The sequence below is a fragment of the Manacus vitellinus genome, unplaced genomic scaffold (genome assembly GCF_001715985.3).
Source record: "Manacus vitellinus isolate BGI_N305 unplaced genomic scaffold, ASM171598v3 scaffold_5_pilon, whole genome shotgun sequence".
NCBI classification, from domain to species: domain Eukaryota; kingdom Metazoa; phylum Chordata; class Aves; order Passeriformes; family Pipridae; genus Manacus; species Manacus vitellinus.
Genome location: NW_021940682.1, coordinates 6,671,136 through 6,684,504, shown reverse-complemented (window position 1 = coordinate 6,684,504; position 13,369 = coordinate 6,671,136). Strand labels below are relative to the sequence as shown.

Below are 13,369 nucleotides of genomic sequence, written 5' to 3'. Positions count from 1 at the left end.
AAAATTGATGATCTCTTTGGTGTTTTTGCTGTTATCTGCTTGTATTTGAGTGGAACTGGACTTCATTATTCAAAACTTTTATTTGGCAGTTTCTCTGTATAGTCTGATCTACCTGTCAAATGCAATTCATTTACCATTTTAATTATAAGCATTTCATAGATTTAGAAAATGAAGGTGCAGGAAGATTTAGAGCACTGTAGACTTCATGGCCAGAAGAGACTACCATCAATCAGCTTGCCTGACTCTCATAGGCAGGATTTCCCGGTTCTGTCCAAGGTCATTTGGCAGGTGAAAAGCAATGATTTCCCACACAGCAGCCTGATATTCTGACACTTAATCACATCTGCTGCTGCTCCCTGGATAGAATCTGGTAAATAATTCATCCCCTCTTTTCACCTAGTTTTTCATACAACTTAGAAGAGTTTTGATTTTGTCCCCTTGTGTATTGTTTGCCCTTCGTTTAAACCTCCCCTTGAGAAGCCTTTATCATAAGGTTCAGATTGCAGAGGGTGTTCCTAATTTTTTTTTTTAACTTCCAGAATCCCTCCCCAGGCACTAAAGAATCCTCCACTTTGCCGGGCAGTGCAGGACTGTGGGTAAACAGCTCACTGTCCTATGAGCACAAATCAAGTATAATCGACTTGGTCCCAAGGGCATGGTAGGACTCACACTGTCCCTGCACAGACACAGGGAAGCACAGACACACACTCGTGGGGCTTGGGGCACTAAACCTTCCCTCTCTTATGGGAAAATGAAAGAGAAGCCTCAAGCCTTGCTAATCGGTTCAGTAGGGTGGTTAAAGCTCGCTGGAGGAAGGCAACCACTGCTGCCAACTCCTGCTTTTCCCACAGAAGTGAAGCATTCACTGGGGAATGATGGAGTTGGGGAGGGAGGGATGAAGGAGCAAATTTTCCTTCCCTGGTTCATCAGTTTTCCTCTTGCTCTGAAGGGCTACTCTGCTTTTCCACCGGCACATTAGCATTTTCCAGGCTGGAAGGAAACTGTGCTTCTAAAGCTCAGGCTGTAATTGAAAAAGTTTGCCAGGACAGACCTAATGAGGACACAACTAGTACCAACCATGCCACGCCTGAGGTGGTTTAATTCAGTCCCCTGGGCAACGCAGCCACAGTAACAACAGGACTTTTCATAAGGGAAGGAGCACCATTTGAAAATATTATTTCATTTCAGAAGCCTCTTGCACCTCATCAGCATGAATGGAGACACAAACACTGCAAACACAGACCTGTCCTAACCCCCTTCCAAGCCTTGCTGCACCTTCATGCCGAGGGAACAGCTGTCCTACCCACCTCCTGTCCACAGACAAAATAGAGAGAGAGAGAGGAGCTGGCACTGTAAAACAGGCTTCTCACCCCATGCTCAGGCACAGCCCTGACCAGAGAGCAACTTCCAGGAAGCTGAGTAGGAACTCTGAGTCTTTCCCATGATAAAAACCAGACTGCCTGAAGCTGGAAACCGGACACTTGTGTTTACCTCCCCGGATCAGAAGCTGTAAGTCAAACTGACTTGCACGGAGCCACGATGCACCCTGGGCACAGGCAGAGCCCGAGGATGACCTGAAGCCTCTGACACACTGCTATACCCCCTGCCCCCAGGGAAGAGGCATCCTCTCTCCTCCATCAGGGAGGGCAGGATCAGCTGGAGCTGTACCTCCCCCAGCACTTATGTTCTCATTCACAAAATTAATAACCAAGGCAACACTGGTGCTAGACTAGAAAGAGTTAATGAGGTTACTAAGGGTTTTGCTGGCCTATTTTCCAAGTAGGCACCCTTTAATCTCCTTTGGAAACACCTTCACACAAAGGCTGGTACAGCAGCTCAGCTGGAGCCAGGATTTAACGTGGAAGAACTTGTCCCAAAGAGATTAAAAGCAGCAGTCGGGCGGGCGCTGACCCTCCTGTCAAACAGGCAGGAATTTCTCACCAGGGATGGGAAGGCAAAGAGGGCAGCCAGATCCCGGGGACTGCTGCTGCAGCATGCCACGGCTCTCACCATCCATGCATCCGGCATACTTCCCCAGGAAGCTGAAGCAAACATGTCAGGAGCGGGGCTCAACCCCACAAGCTGCCAGCACAGTGCAAAGTAACGCCCCGTGCACCTTCTGCCTTCGCAGCAGAGGAGCCTCCCCAGGAAAGGGGGGAGAAAGCTGGCACCACTCGTGATGAAGGGTTAAATCCCAGTGCCCCAGCCCCTGAGCAAGTCAGGCTCAACTCAGACAGGAAAATATGGTAACTGCACTGGAGGACAAGAATGCAGGGACTGTCAGAGTATGCACCAATATCACAGCCCTGCCTTATGGCCACAGAAGGGGAAAAGAGGAGTCAGAAGGAAGAAATTGGAAGAAAGAAAGTGGGAAAACAAAAAGAAGAGAGTGAGGGTAGCCACAGGAATCCATGCAAGCACAGCTCATCCATTCAGTTCCCCCTCCACCTTACCTGGGGGTCCCCAAGGCGACTGATGTCTGGATAAAGGTAAAAGAGGATTCCCTGGGATGCCCCGGGCAGGGAGACTCCCCTGATCAGCAGAACAATCAGCATGATGTATGGGAACGTGGCTGTGAAATACACCACCTGGGAGGGGGATGAAGGGACAAGTGTGAGAGAGCAGCATGGGCCAGAGCACCCAGTGCTGGCAGCACTGCACTGACCCCTGGGCTGGGAGAGATTGCCAGGGGACACATCAAGCTGCTTCACCCAGCACCTTCCTGTCTCCTGCAATAGAAAGAAATGCATTCTAAAATGCACCCAGAAAAATTGTCACATGCCATTACATGTCTGGAGCCAGAGAAAACCTTTCTAGTCCCAAGAGCAATCCAGACCATGAGCCAGGCTGTCACCAGGCTAGAGACATAGTAGCTCTACTGAAGCCAGCAGTGTAATATCTACATGCATCAGAGAAGGAGCTGCCCCCAGTATCTATTTGCACGTCCCTACTCCAAGTAGTCTGAATCAAACACAGACAGTCTCTTCTCCACAGGATTTAGTAGTAAGGGTAAAGGGATGTGCAGGTAAGAGGTACACTCTGAAATGTGATTGCCACCAAAGGACCACCAGGGACAGTGGGGGGTGCCCAGCTCAGGGCTGGCACCCACCTCTGCCCACTGCAGGGACTCACAGAGGCTGCCTCTGACTGACCCCTGTACAATTACCCAACACGGGTATTTCACACAGAGCAGGGCAGTACATCTCAGAATTGCCATCACGGATGCAGACCCAAACAGAACCTCTAACCTGTGTCCTCCTGCTTTTTATGCCACCAGCCCCATGAGCAATGTAGATGTACTCAGGGTTGAAATTCCTTCCTCTAGCAAAGGAGCCACATCCCTCAGGGGAAAGCTGGAGGCCGGTATCCAGTAATCCTTTCAGGGACTTGACCTCTGGTAAATGTAACACTCAATTTGGGGATTACCAGGGCACTTTCAGGACTGTTAAGGCTACTTTCTGTAGCATGCCACCACAACACAATGTTGTAGTCTATGTTTCCCATACAAACAAACTGATACCAAGGGCTCACAGCCTCCTCAGAAATTCAAGTAATGTCATTAATCCCTTCACATTGCTTTTGCACTTTCAAGAGTTATTGGCCACCCTGAAAAGAGGTTGTTCAGCCCATCGTATCATGCTAGGCCAAAAAAGAAATGTTGCTCTTTCAGGTTTTTCCTGTGTGGACGTGCTGAGTGAGGACTTGCACCAGCATGCTTCACCTGGACGCTACCCCACAGCTCTTTCCTCAGCCTCGGCAGTGGTGCACTGGAGAGCTAAGGCTCATCTCTGGAGGAAGTGTAAAATGTAATGATGTGAAATGATCCATTCATCACACCTGCCCATCCATCCAGAATAAGCTGTTTCGAAATCCACCTAAAGGCCACCATCCCTTAGCAGGAGTTACAGGCTGTGCCGCAGCTGCAGCAGTTTCTGCATTAAAGGAGGTCCTACTAAGAACAAGTGTATGATTTCCTGGGACAGTACGACCACTTGCACTCTTCCCCTGGGTAATTCTTATGATCTGAGTGGTGATTCAGAAAGAGATTTTTTCTGGATCCACTCCAATACACTCCATGTGAATAAAGCAAGGTCCAAAGCTCCTCACTGCAATGTGAGTCCTCCTTTGAGTCAGGATACACACTCTCCAGCGATTCAGTTTTGTATTGTAGGATAGAAGGATTTGAGAGATAGCCTGTCCTTGAAAAACCACAATACTAGATTATCATCTCTGCCTGCAGCTCTGTGTTTTCTACACATTTCATGTGCCCTTCTCTATACATCACAGCAGTCTTGGGTAATACCACAGGGGTCAGTGAAAAACACTTCCTTGCTGCAGTTCAGGATTGCCTGAGATGTCTGTGGGAGCAGATCCATCCCCATCTGCACCCTAAACACTGAAGAAACCCAAGGACAGCATCCTTCAACACAGGCAAACATCATCATTCATTTCATTCTCAAATTTTCAAGGAGCCTCTGATTTAAAGCTCTTCCGTGACAGTTTATCAAATCTTCAGGTCCTGCAAGTTTAACCATCATCACTGTATTTACCACAGAACCAAAGGCTTCCTTCAGGAAATAACAGGATGCAAGTTTAATCTTTCTCAGTTTGTGAAAGCTAGATTAAAATCAAAAATCATAAAAACAACTTATTGCCTTTGAACCCTAGTGCCCATTCTTCCAGGTTGCCAGGTTGCACATTCTCGCCTGGATCTCTAAATAACATCAATTTTAGGAGCTCAGAGTACAAATTGACATATGATTTGGATTTCATATTTTGGTAGCATCCTATGTGCTTTACAGCTTGTGCAAATTAGTGTGTTAAGCTTTTCACTCAGCAGTCAGTCACATATCTCCACTGAGACCAGAGACCTGAATTTGGAGAATGTTTTGCTGTATTAAGAGTGCCAAACTTCTATCTAACAACAGGAACATCTGGATCCAATGAGATATTAGTCAGTGCTTGGATCAGACCCAATCTTTTTATTTCTTGGGCATTGCTAGCACTAACTACATCACTGGGAACCTTGCAGGGATCAGTGTGATTGTTCTGTCACATGCTGGTCAACAACATCCAGGGTTTTATTTGAATCTGATCCACACGCCTCAGCAAAGTGGTTCCATCTGTGACAACCTCCTGCATCTGTGAGCGCTCCTCGGGGTCAGGCAGGTCCTGCGTTGGAGGATGCAAACTGCTGCTGGTGTTCTGATGATTTCACCTCATGTTGTTTGACCCTCCACAGGCAAATCCACACAAGGAAGGTGTATCTCTTCCCCAGTGGGGTTGTATTCCCACAGTCATGATTTTAGTCAGGTTATTAAATATGTGGAGGGTTGATAAAGCCTATGGACATTGTTGCTTCACTGAAAGAAGGTTTCTGTTTTCAAGAAGATCTCACCATCACCAGTACTTCTGTCTGAAATAGATCAAATTTGTTCTCGGCACTTCCCACACTATGTTTGCTGTATCTTGGTATCATATTTGCTGTTATTAGACTGCCTCTGCTTTCTTTTAACAGGTCACCACAGCAAGTGGTTGCTCTTTTCTTCTAATTTTACTCCATGGAAACCAGAAAATATCATCTCTGCAAGATGCTTGATTTCCCTGCCATGTTTCATAACCCAGACTATTCTGGAAGCAGGAGGAACTGCTAACATCCATGCCATCAACTTGATGGAAATGGGTGCAGTCAAAATTTACATCCCTTCACACATGATGTCTTGTTCAAGACATGCAGAGAAGACACCATTTAGGAAACACACTAAACCTTTTCATTTTCATCTGTTCTTGCTGGCCCCAGACAAAGCTGGCTGGGAATGGGGTCAGGAGGCGGTAGCAGAAACTAAGTAATGGGGTCAGTGCAAATGAGAGTGGCACACTTTGTGACAGAGGGAGCATGGAATGGAGCTGGGCAGTCACACCAATCCTTCCCAAAAGCATTTAAATATATAACTCTTTGGTGACTAGTGTGGGGAATAAAAAAGGAAACCTTTATTGCTGGAAAATACGAGCAACTGTATGAAGAGTTGGGACAAACAAAAAGAATAAAAGACAACCCCCATGGTGACAAGGCAGAGAGGGCTTTGAGGCCCTCAGAGTTACCTTTGTTTATATCTAATGAATTTGAAGATTTTCCAGCTGCACTTGCCATCAGAGGCAAAAACACGCTGCGTGCTCACACTGTAGTGGGAGGGAAGTGAACATGCAACCACCCCATACATAGGAAGACTGCAGAGTCTCCTGGGCCTGTGGATGGAGAGGGACCAGATGGGTGTATACATCTTGGAAGTTAATGCCCTGAGATGCCTCAGTGTTCCCATCCTTTCCTACCCAAAACACAGAGCCTGGCTCACACTCCTGCAAGTTGAGCCCTACAGACTCCTGGCAGCTTACACAGACAGGAGTGGTTCCCAGAGAATCTCTAGGACCTCTCTGAACCTATAAAAGGTGATTAGAACAAGCACTCCAGCTGTGATCAAGGGAAGAGGCTTGACTTGAACCAAGGACTCACCTTGCCTGTGGACTTGACTCCTTTCCAAATGCAGAAGTAACAGATGATCCATGCCAGCAAGAGACAGAGAGCCAGCTCCCAGCGGAGACCACCCAGGTGCTGGATGCCATCGGAGATCTTTAGCACTCGCCTCCTGTATTGGGAGGAAGCAAAGGAACATGCAAGTGTCACTGATGTTGGCCACTAATGTTCCCAACACACCCCTGGCTCTCAGTGCCTGATGGCTCTGGGGAGACAAGAACCTTGTCTTACTAACAAGGTTCAGGTCTGAGCTGCAAGCCTCCAAGCAATCAAGCAGTGTTCTCCCCTGAAAAACTGTCAGCCTGGAAGGTGATGCACAGACACTTGCTTCTACATTTGCTCTAGGGCTGACCTGTTGGGCCAATATATTTCTTCTCCTGTCCTCTCCCACCCTTCATTTGTATTGTCCTCCATGGTAAGAGCTGTTTCTCTGCAAGATCATGCAACATTTTGAACACACAAGCTCTGCCCAGGCCTTTTTCATGCACATTACAAAGTTCATCTACACTTCTGACATGCTTCAAACCTCAAAGCGAAGGATACACCACACTTACCGTGCAGAATCCATCAGGACCACCAAAGAAGCAGTGCTGTCCAACCACTTCTCCACAGTACACTTCTTCTGTCTTTAGAAGCAGCTATCTCAGGACACAGAGCAGCACAGCATCCCATTCTGTGACTAAGACCCAACCAAGACTGCCATAATCCCCACTGCACAGTCAGAAGAGGCCACCTTGGGCATCCTCTTTCAACCAGTGTGGAGATAAGATCCTGGGCTAGACAGACCCTGGTTCAGATGAGGTCAGACAACAGCAGCTTTCCATGTCATGTGTATGTCAAATGTTCCTTATCGCTTACAAAACTAAGGACTCACCCTCCTCCATCTCCTACACCACACAGATGGATCTGAGTGGGAAACACCACAGTGTAATCCTAAAACCCCAAGCCTGAGACAGCCAGAGAGGGACATGCACTACCTTGGAACCCAGCATCAATGCCCACCCTGCTGCAAAAGACAGCGATTATCCCAAAATGAAGGTCGTGCTGCAGGAGAACCACAGTCTAATACACACTGTTGCCCTTCCCGCCCCACAACCTTTTGGTGGATTGAGAGGATGAGAGAGGGGTTGGAAAAATCACACTGCTCTCCAAGACACATTTCGTCATGTTGCTCTTTGTCTGTTTCTAAGGACATGGACTATGTAACCAGTGGGCAAAGGATGCCAGTAGACCGTAACTAACTGGGAACTGTACTGCAGCCAAAAGAGGCCTCTGGAGCCTGTCAGCCCACTGGACAGGTCAGAGCTTCTTGAAGAAGCCTCCTACCACCCTGCCGAGGGAAGGCAGGAACAGATACTGCATCAGAAGGAAGGGACAGTGGAAATTTCCAATCCCGTGTGCTTCTTCCCCATTAAAACAGGGATGGTCACAGCAGTGATGGAAACATCAACTTTTCCAGCATCCAGCCTCCAGAAAAGTAGTCTAAGGTAGGCCATGTGTGTGCAGCAGGCAGAGGGAGAGCACAGGCTCAGGAAGCATGCAGGAGACAAAGAAAATTTAAAAACTTTAAGAGTAGCATGCCTGTGCTAAGCTGGAGATGCCCTGGAGGTACTGTGTATGTGCTCCATGCACCAACAGCAGCCAGTAGTGCTGCTGAGGGCAGCGAGGGCAGAGCTCTCCATCCTGCTAAACACACAAGGGAAATGCAGAGTGGCAGCAGAGGGGTTACTGGCACAGTCCAGCAGCCAGGGCTCAGTGCTTAACTGGGCCTGCTCTCCCAGGGGATGCTGAGGACCATCAGAGGTTCCAAGCCAGCAGGCCTATGCCTTGGTGCCAGAAATAAAATTACTCCGTACCTCAGGGTAACTAACACAAGGGGAGAAAACAATGAAAATGAGGGACCAAATTTCAGTGTGAAGTAAGTTGATTCTACAACTTCAGTTTTGGTGAGTTTCTTTCCTCGGGATAGCTTGCATATTAGTCACTCTGTAGTGAAAACATCACTTCTTTTTCTATTTTTAAAATAAGACTAGCTCACATACAAAAGTCACCACCCACCATGCCAGAGCCTCCTGGGAACATGCTGGTATCACATAGCAGCATGGATTCAAAAGAGAAAGGGTCAGTGAGACCAAGAAGGCCAAAAGGTCCAGAGGGACAGGAACACAGCATCAGAGAAAGACAAAGTCAGATGGCTCTGAGGTCTGCTAGCTCAGCCCCAGATAAACACCACAAGCCCAGCAAGGTTACCCTTGACTGACAGTGCTGCCCCTGAGAGCCTTCACTCTGACCTGCCCAGCTTCCCTTCTTGTGTCCTCTTCTGGCAAGGATGGGCTAATAGGATGTGCCACTTCAGGGTTTGTCCCTTGCCCAGGGAAAATCTGTCTGAGAGGAAAGGGGTCTACAGGGCTGTCCTTTACTTACTCCCAGAACTCGATGACAGGGGAGGTGGCATTTTCGCTGGTCACGTTGAATGTTGAGTTCGCCCTCTGGAGCTCCATGCAGTTCCCTGAGGGAAAGGCCCAGGGAGAGAGAGAGTGTAAGCAGCAGTGCCTGGAGTACCAGAGGATCTGAAAAATCCCTCTCTTTTCATCCACAGTGCTAACACTGATTGACATTGACTCTGGGACAAATTTTGTGTAGTCCCAAAGATGCACAAAACAAGTCCATGCCAGGGACACTTAAGATGATTGCATTTAATTTTTCTTCCAGTGGACACATTCCCAACCAGCACGGGGTTGGTGGCTAACACACAGAACAGGTTGACTGGAAGATCCAAGAAGGAAGGTGCTCCTGGTGGCTGGAGCCCAGGGAGGTCACCACTGCACTGCACTGGATAGGTGCTGCAAGTGGCTGGGCAGCGGTGCTCTCTAGCAAAGACCCAGAACAACTGAGCCTCTTCCCCAAAAGTGCCAGCAGCACTGCAGTAACCCAGCACCCTCCACCCCTATGTCCCACTACACAGGGGCAAGACACTCTCCCGAGGTTTGGCCGTGGGCAGCAGCAGGTTTCCCTCAACCAGGATGTGGTGGAGGACTGGGAGGGGGCTCCACACCCACCTGTGTTCCACTCATGGTCACAGCTTCCCCAGGGGAGGTCGATGGTGAACGAACTGAAGAGATAAAACAAGGCCCAGGCCAGGACAATGATGTAGTAGAAGTTCAGCAGTATGACGATGACCTGTGAGGCGTAGCCAATTCCTGCAGAAAGCGAGTCCCAAAGGCAGGTGACCCACATGCCAGAGGAGAGGAACAGGATTCCCTTTAGGAGGTGCTCACCCAATGTTAGCATCTGCTGCTCTGCATTTTGAGCACGCTGCTGGATGAGTGCCAGCGGGGCGGCCACCAGAGCCATCAGCAACTGAGACTTTCAGAGAAATCATGGAAAGTGGCTCGATGCTGGATGACTGTGTTGAAATGGTGCTAGAAATGGAGGATCTGACTGCTAGCCATTTATTAAGAGAGCTGACACCTTTCACCACTAAGGTTTTAAGCCACCTGCAAACTCAGGAAAATGACATAGCATTGACTTAGAAAAAAACAGCAGAATGTTTTAGGTTCCTCATAACCACCAGAAGCGTTTTCCCCACTTAGCTCTTGGAGGACAACCTTGATTGGGCACAAAGCTCCTGGCCAGAGCTGTGGCCATGAAGAAGGAACCTGGGATGCAATGTAACAATGGGAGCTGTTTGTTGGAAAAGGTGATCAATTTTTCCAGGGTGATTTTGGAAAGGGGGCAGCCGGTGGCCCTCCCAGGATAGGGGATAGGGGTGGGCAGTGTATGCGTGGAGGTGAGTAATGCTCTAGGCTGTGGGGAGAGACATCACCACTCATCTTCCCAGGGTCCAAGACTCTCACCACCTCTCCATGCCCTCCCAGGCTCACCCCACTCACCTTCAAAGAGGGGGCAGATCCTGCGCCAGGCCGTCACCCCTCCCTGACTGGTGTACTGTCCCAGCGCTGTCTCCAGGAAGAAGACAGGGATCCCACAGGTGAAGAGGAAGATGAGGTAGGGAATGAAGAAGGCACCTGGCAGATTCAAATGGCAGATAGAAAAATAAGCCCCATGGGGTAACTGGGGTCAGGCTGTCTCTAACCTGTCACCAGGCAGGTTCCTCCTGGGTAGGACAGACTGGAAGGGATGGGGGCTGTGAGTGCAGGAAGATCATGGAAGGGATGTCAGGAAAAAGGGATTTTCCTCACATTTCATCTCTTGGAATGATGCAATTGCATGAGAAGTTCAATGTTTACAAAAGATCCAGAGGGAAGAAAAGCTTCTAGGCCTGATTTTTGTGTAAAAAGTAAGTTATCAATAGCAGCATGGAAGTACAGAAGAACACCCTGTTGTAAAGCCATTGAGACTTTTAATCAAGTTGGTGACTCCTTTCACATTGATTATTCTGAATAAGCTGACAAACCCATGGATGACAACACCAAGGCACTGAGGAGCACAGAGAGACTGACATCTTCACCCAGTCTGTGGGTTTGCTCAGTCTTTGCTCACAGAAAAGCAGCAGACATGCAAACAAAAAGCAAGTAGTGCAGGAAAGTATGTACCCCATGCCAGCAGCTAGGGCTGCCTTCCTGTTCAAGCCCTGTCATGAAATGGGCAGTGAGAGATAAAATGCATTAGGCTTTTGATTACCCCAGGTTCATGTTAAAGGCAGCAATGGCCTTTACCCCACAGAGCACAGGAGACAAACCTGCAGGACAGTCCATAACAACCCTGGTGCACAAGTAGACTCAAAACCCAAGAGATTTCCCTAAGAAGCTTAGCTAGCATGCAGGGGCAGGAAGAGGGAAGGGGGGCTTTAGGGACTGGCCAGGATTCCCACCCTGCCACTTGTCCCAGCTGGGTTCAGACCCACAGCCCTCCTGTTCTTGCAAAAAGAATACATGAGCAAAATAAACAGGGAAGGCATCTTGGCAGCTCCCTGTGGACAAACAGAAGTTGAAGGGGTGCAGAGTTAACAGTTGGACTCCATGATCTTATAGGTCTTTTCCAATCTTAATAGTCCTGCTAGCCTGCTAGCCCCAGGTAGCATCTGTCCACATGCTATCCCTCTACCAATAATTGATGAGGGCAAATGGAAGGGGAAATGGTTGTTTCAACACCATCCCCTTAACTCCCAACTTGCGTGAAATCATATCATCATAAAAGTCAGGCCTATTTCCAAGAGAGATTGTTGTCATAAAAAAGTTTGTATTTAACTAAACTGCACCCAGGGTATCCCGGTAGAGGTCTCTGAGGTGGCAGGTAGAGCTTTCCAGCCCAGGTTTCCCTTATTTGCAGCCTGCAATCTGGCCTGTCACCTTCCTCAGCACCTCTGGTTATCTCAGGTTTCAAGCTTTGGAAGTCTAACTGGAGGGTCCTGATGTGTGGGCTGTGAAATAATGCAGAATATGGTGGAGAGAAGGAAGGAATTGCAGAGACGGGTTTGGGCTAAAGTCTGTGCTCTGCCCCACTCCCCTCACATTGCAGGTGGGGGGACACCAGGGTGGGATGGCCCCAGCACCAACCCCAGTGCCCTCCCCATCTCATTTAGCTGGCAGAGGAGAAAAAGTCGAGGAGAGGAGCCCAGCAGATCCACCCTGCACAGTGACTCTGAGGAGGGGGTGACAGGGAGGGCAGCACACAGTGGGGGCTGTGCTGCAGACAGGGGGCCATCAGCATGCCCAAGCAGCCCCCCAGTGCTGGGCTGACATCTCTCTAGTCCAGCCTTGTCCACCCTCCCTGCAGCTGAACCCTGCTGAGAGCAAAAGGGGAAACACTGGCACACGTGTCCTCCATGTCCCCCTCCCCACGTGCAGGGATGGCAGCAGTGGTGGGCCTTGGGAATGGTGGGTTTGGGGAGCACTGGTGGGGGATGTGGTGCTGGCAGCCACACCACCAGACAGGCTTCCCTGGTATTTCCCAATCAGCCTGCCCAGGGAGGGCCTGACCCCGCTACAGGAGGTGAAAGCAAGAGCAAACAAGAGCAAAAAGAACAATTTTTTCCTCTTCTTTGTCTTTCCTCCGCTATGGAGGGCCTTGGTGTCAGGTGCTGAGCCCTAAATATGTAAGGGACTCCTCTTTCTTTGTTATGTGAAAATATCCCTAAAGAGAGGAAAAGTGACTGGCTCTTTGCATAATTCAGATTTTGCAGACACCTTTTTTGTGAAGAGGCTCATATTTAGGCAAGAAAAGCAAGAGTTGAGAGCAGTTATCCCCACTGTCTACCCGCAGTTCAGCGTGGAGAGAAAGAGTCACCCAGCGGGGCAGACAAAGGGCAGAGCTGGTACAAGAGCTGTAGGCTGGCCATGATTGACTTGGGGCTGGAAATTAAATAAAGGCCCTGCACCTTTATCGAAGAATGACAGAAGCAAATGCCTGGACGAGCCTTCTCAAAGGAGTAAAGGACAAAACCTCTGGCAGCTTTTAAAATTAAACTTGAGGCATTACAAGGGATTTGACACAGCAGTGTCTGGGATAGGCTGGGTTCTGTGAGGCAGGAGAGAGCCTTGTGCCCTGCACAGCCTTGTCACACTGCTCTGCCCTCGAAGAAGACTTTTAGGAAACGCTCTCCTCTCTGCACAAGAGTCGTGTGCTCCATCCTTGCTCTAATCTCATGGAAAGGGGACTGGAGATGAAAAATCTGCCTGAGACTTCAAACTCCCCATGGCCTCTGCTGCTCTACATGGCTTTGCTTCAGGTCCATTTCTCCAAGAAAAAAGGCTGAGAAATCCCTTTGTGTCTTGCCTCTGCTGTCCAACCACACACAGCACCTCCCCTTTCCACAGAACTCTCCCTGAGCTCCTCCCTGGCACCCAGGGCAAAAGGTGCCAGGACAGGATTCCA

General features: G+C 49.0%; 1 protein-coding gene across 1 annotated transcript in view; it reads right to left on the bottom strand.

Moving 5' to 3' along the window:
* The window catches only part of LOC103754643 (sodium- and chloride-dependent GABA transporter 2), a 32,794-nt gene that overhangs the window by 14,593 nt on the left and 4,832 nt on the right, over positions 1 to 13,369 (bottom strand). The window contains 5 exon segments of the mRNA XM_008920495.2: positions 2,454 to 2,588; positions 6,512 to 6,644; positions 8,957 to 9,041; positions 9,592 to 9,732; positions 10,426 to 10,560. Coding sequence (XP_008918743.2) covers positions 2,454 to 2,588; positions 6,512 to 6,644; positions 8,957 to 9,041; positions 9,592 to 9,732; positions 10,426 to 10,560 — 629 coding nt within the window.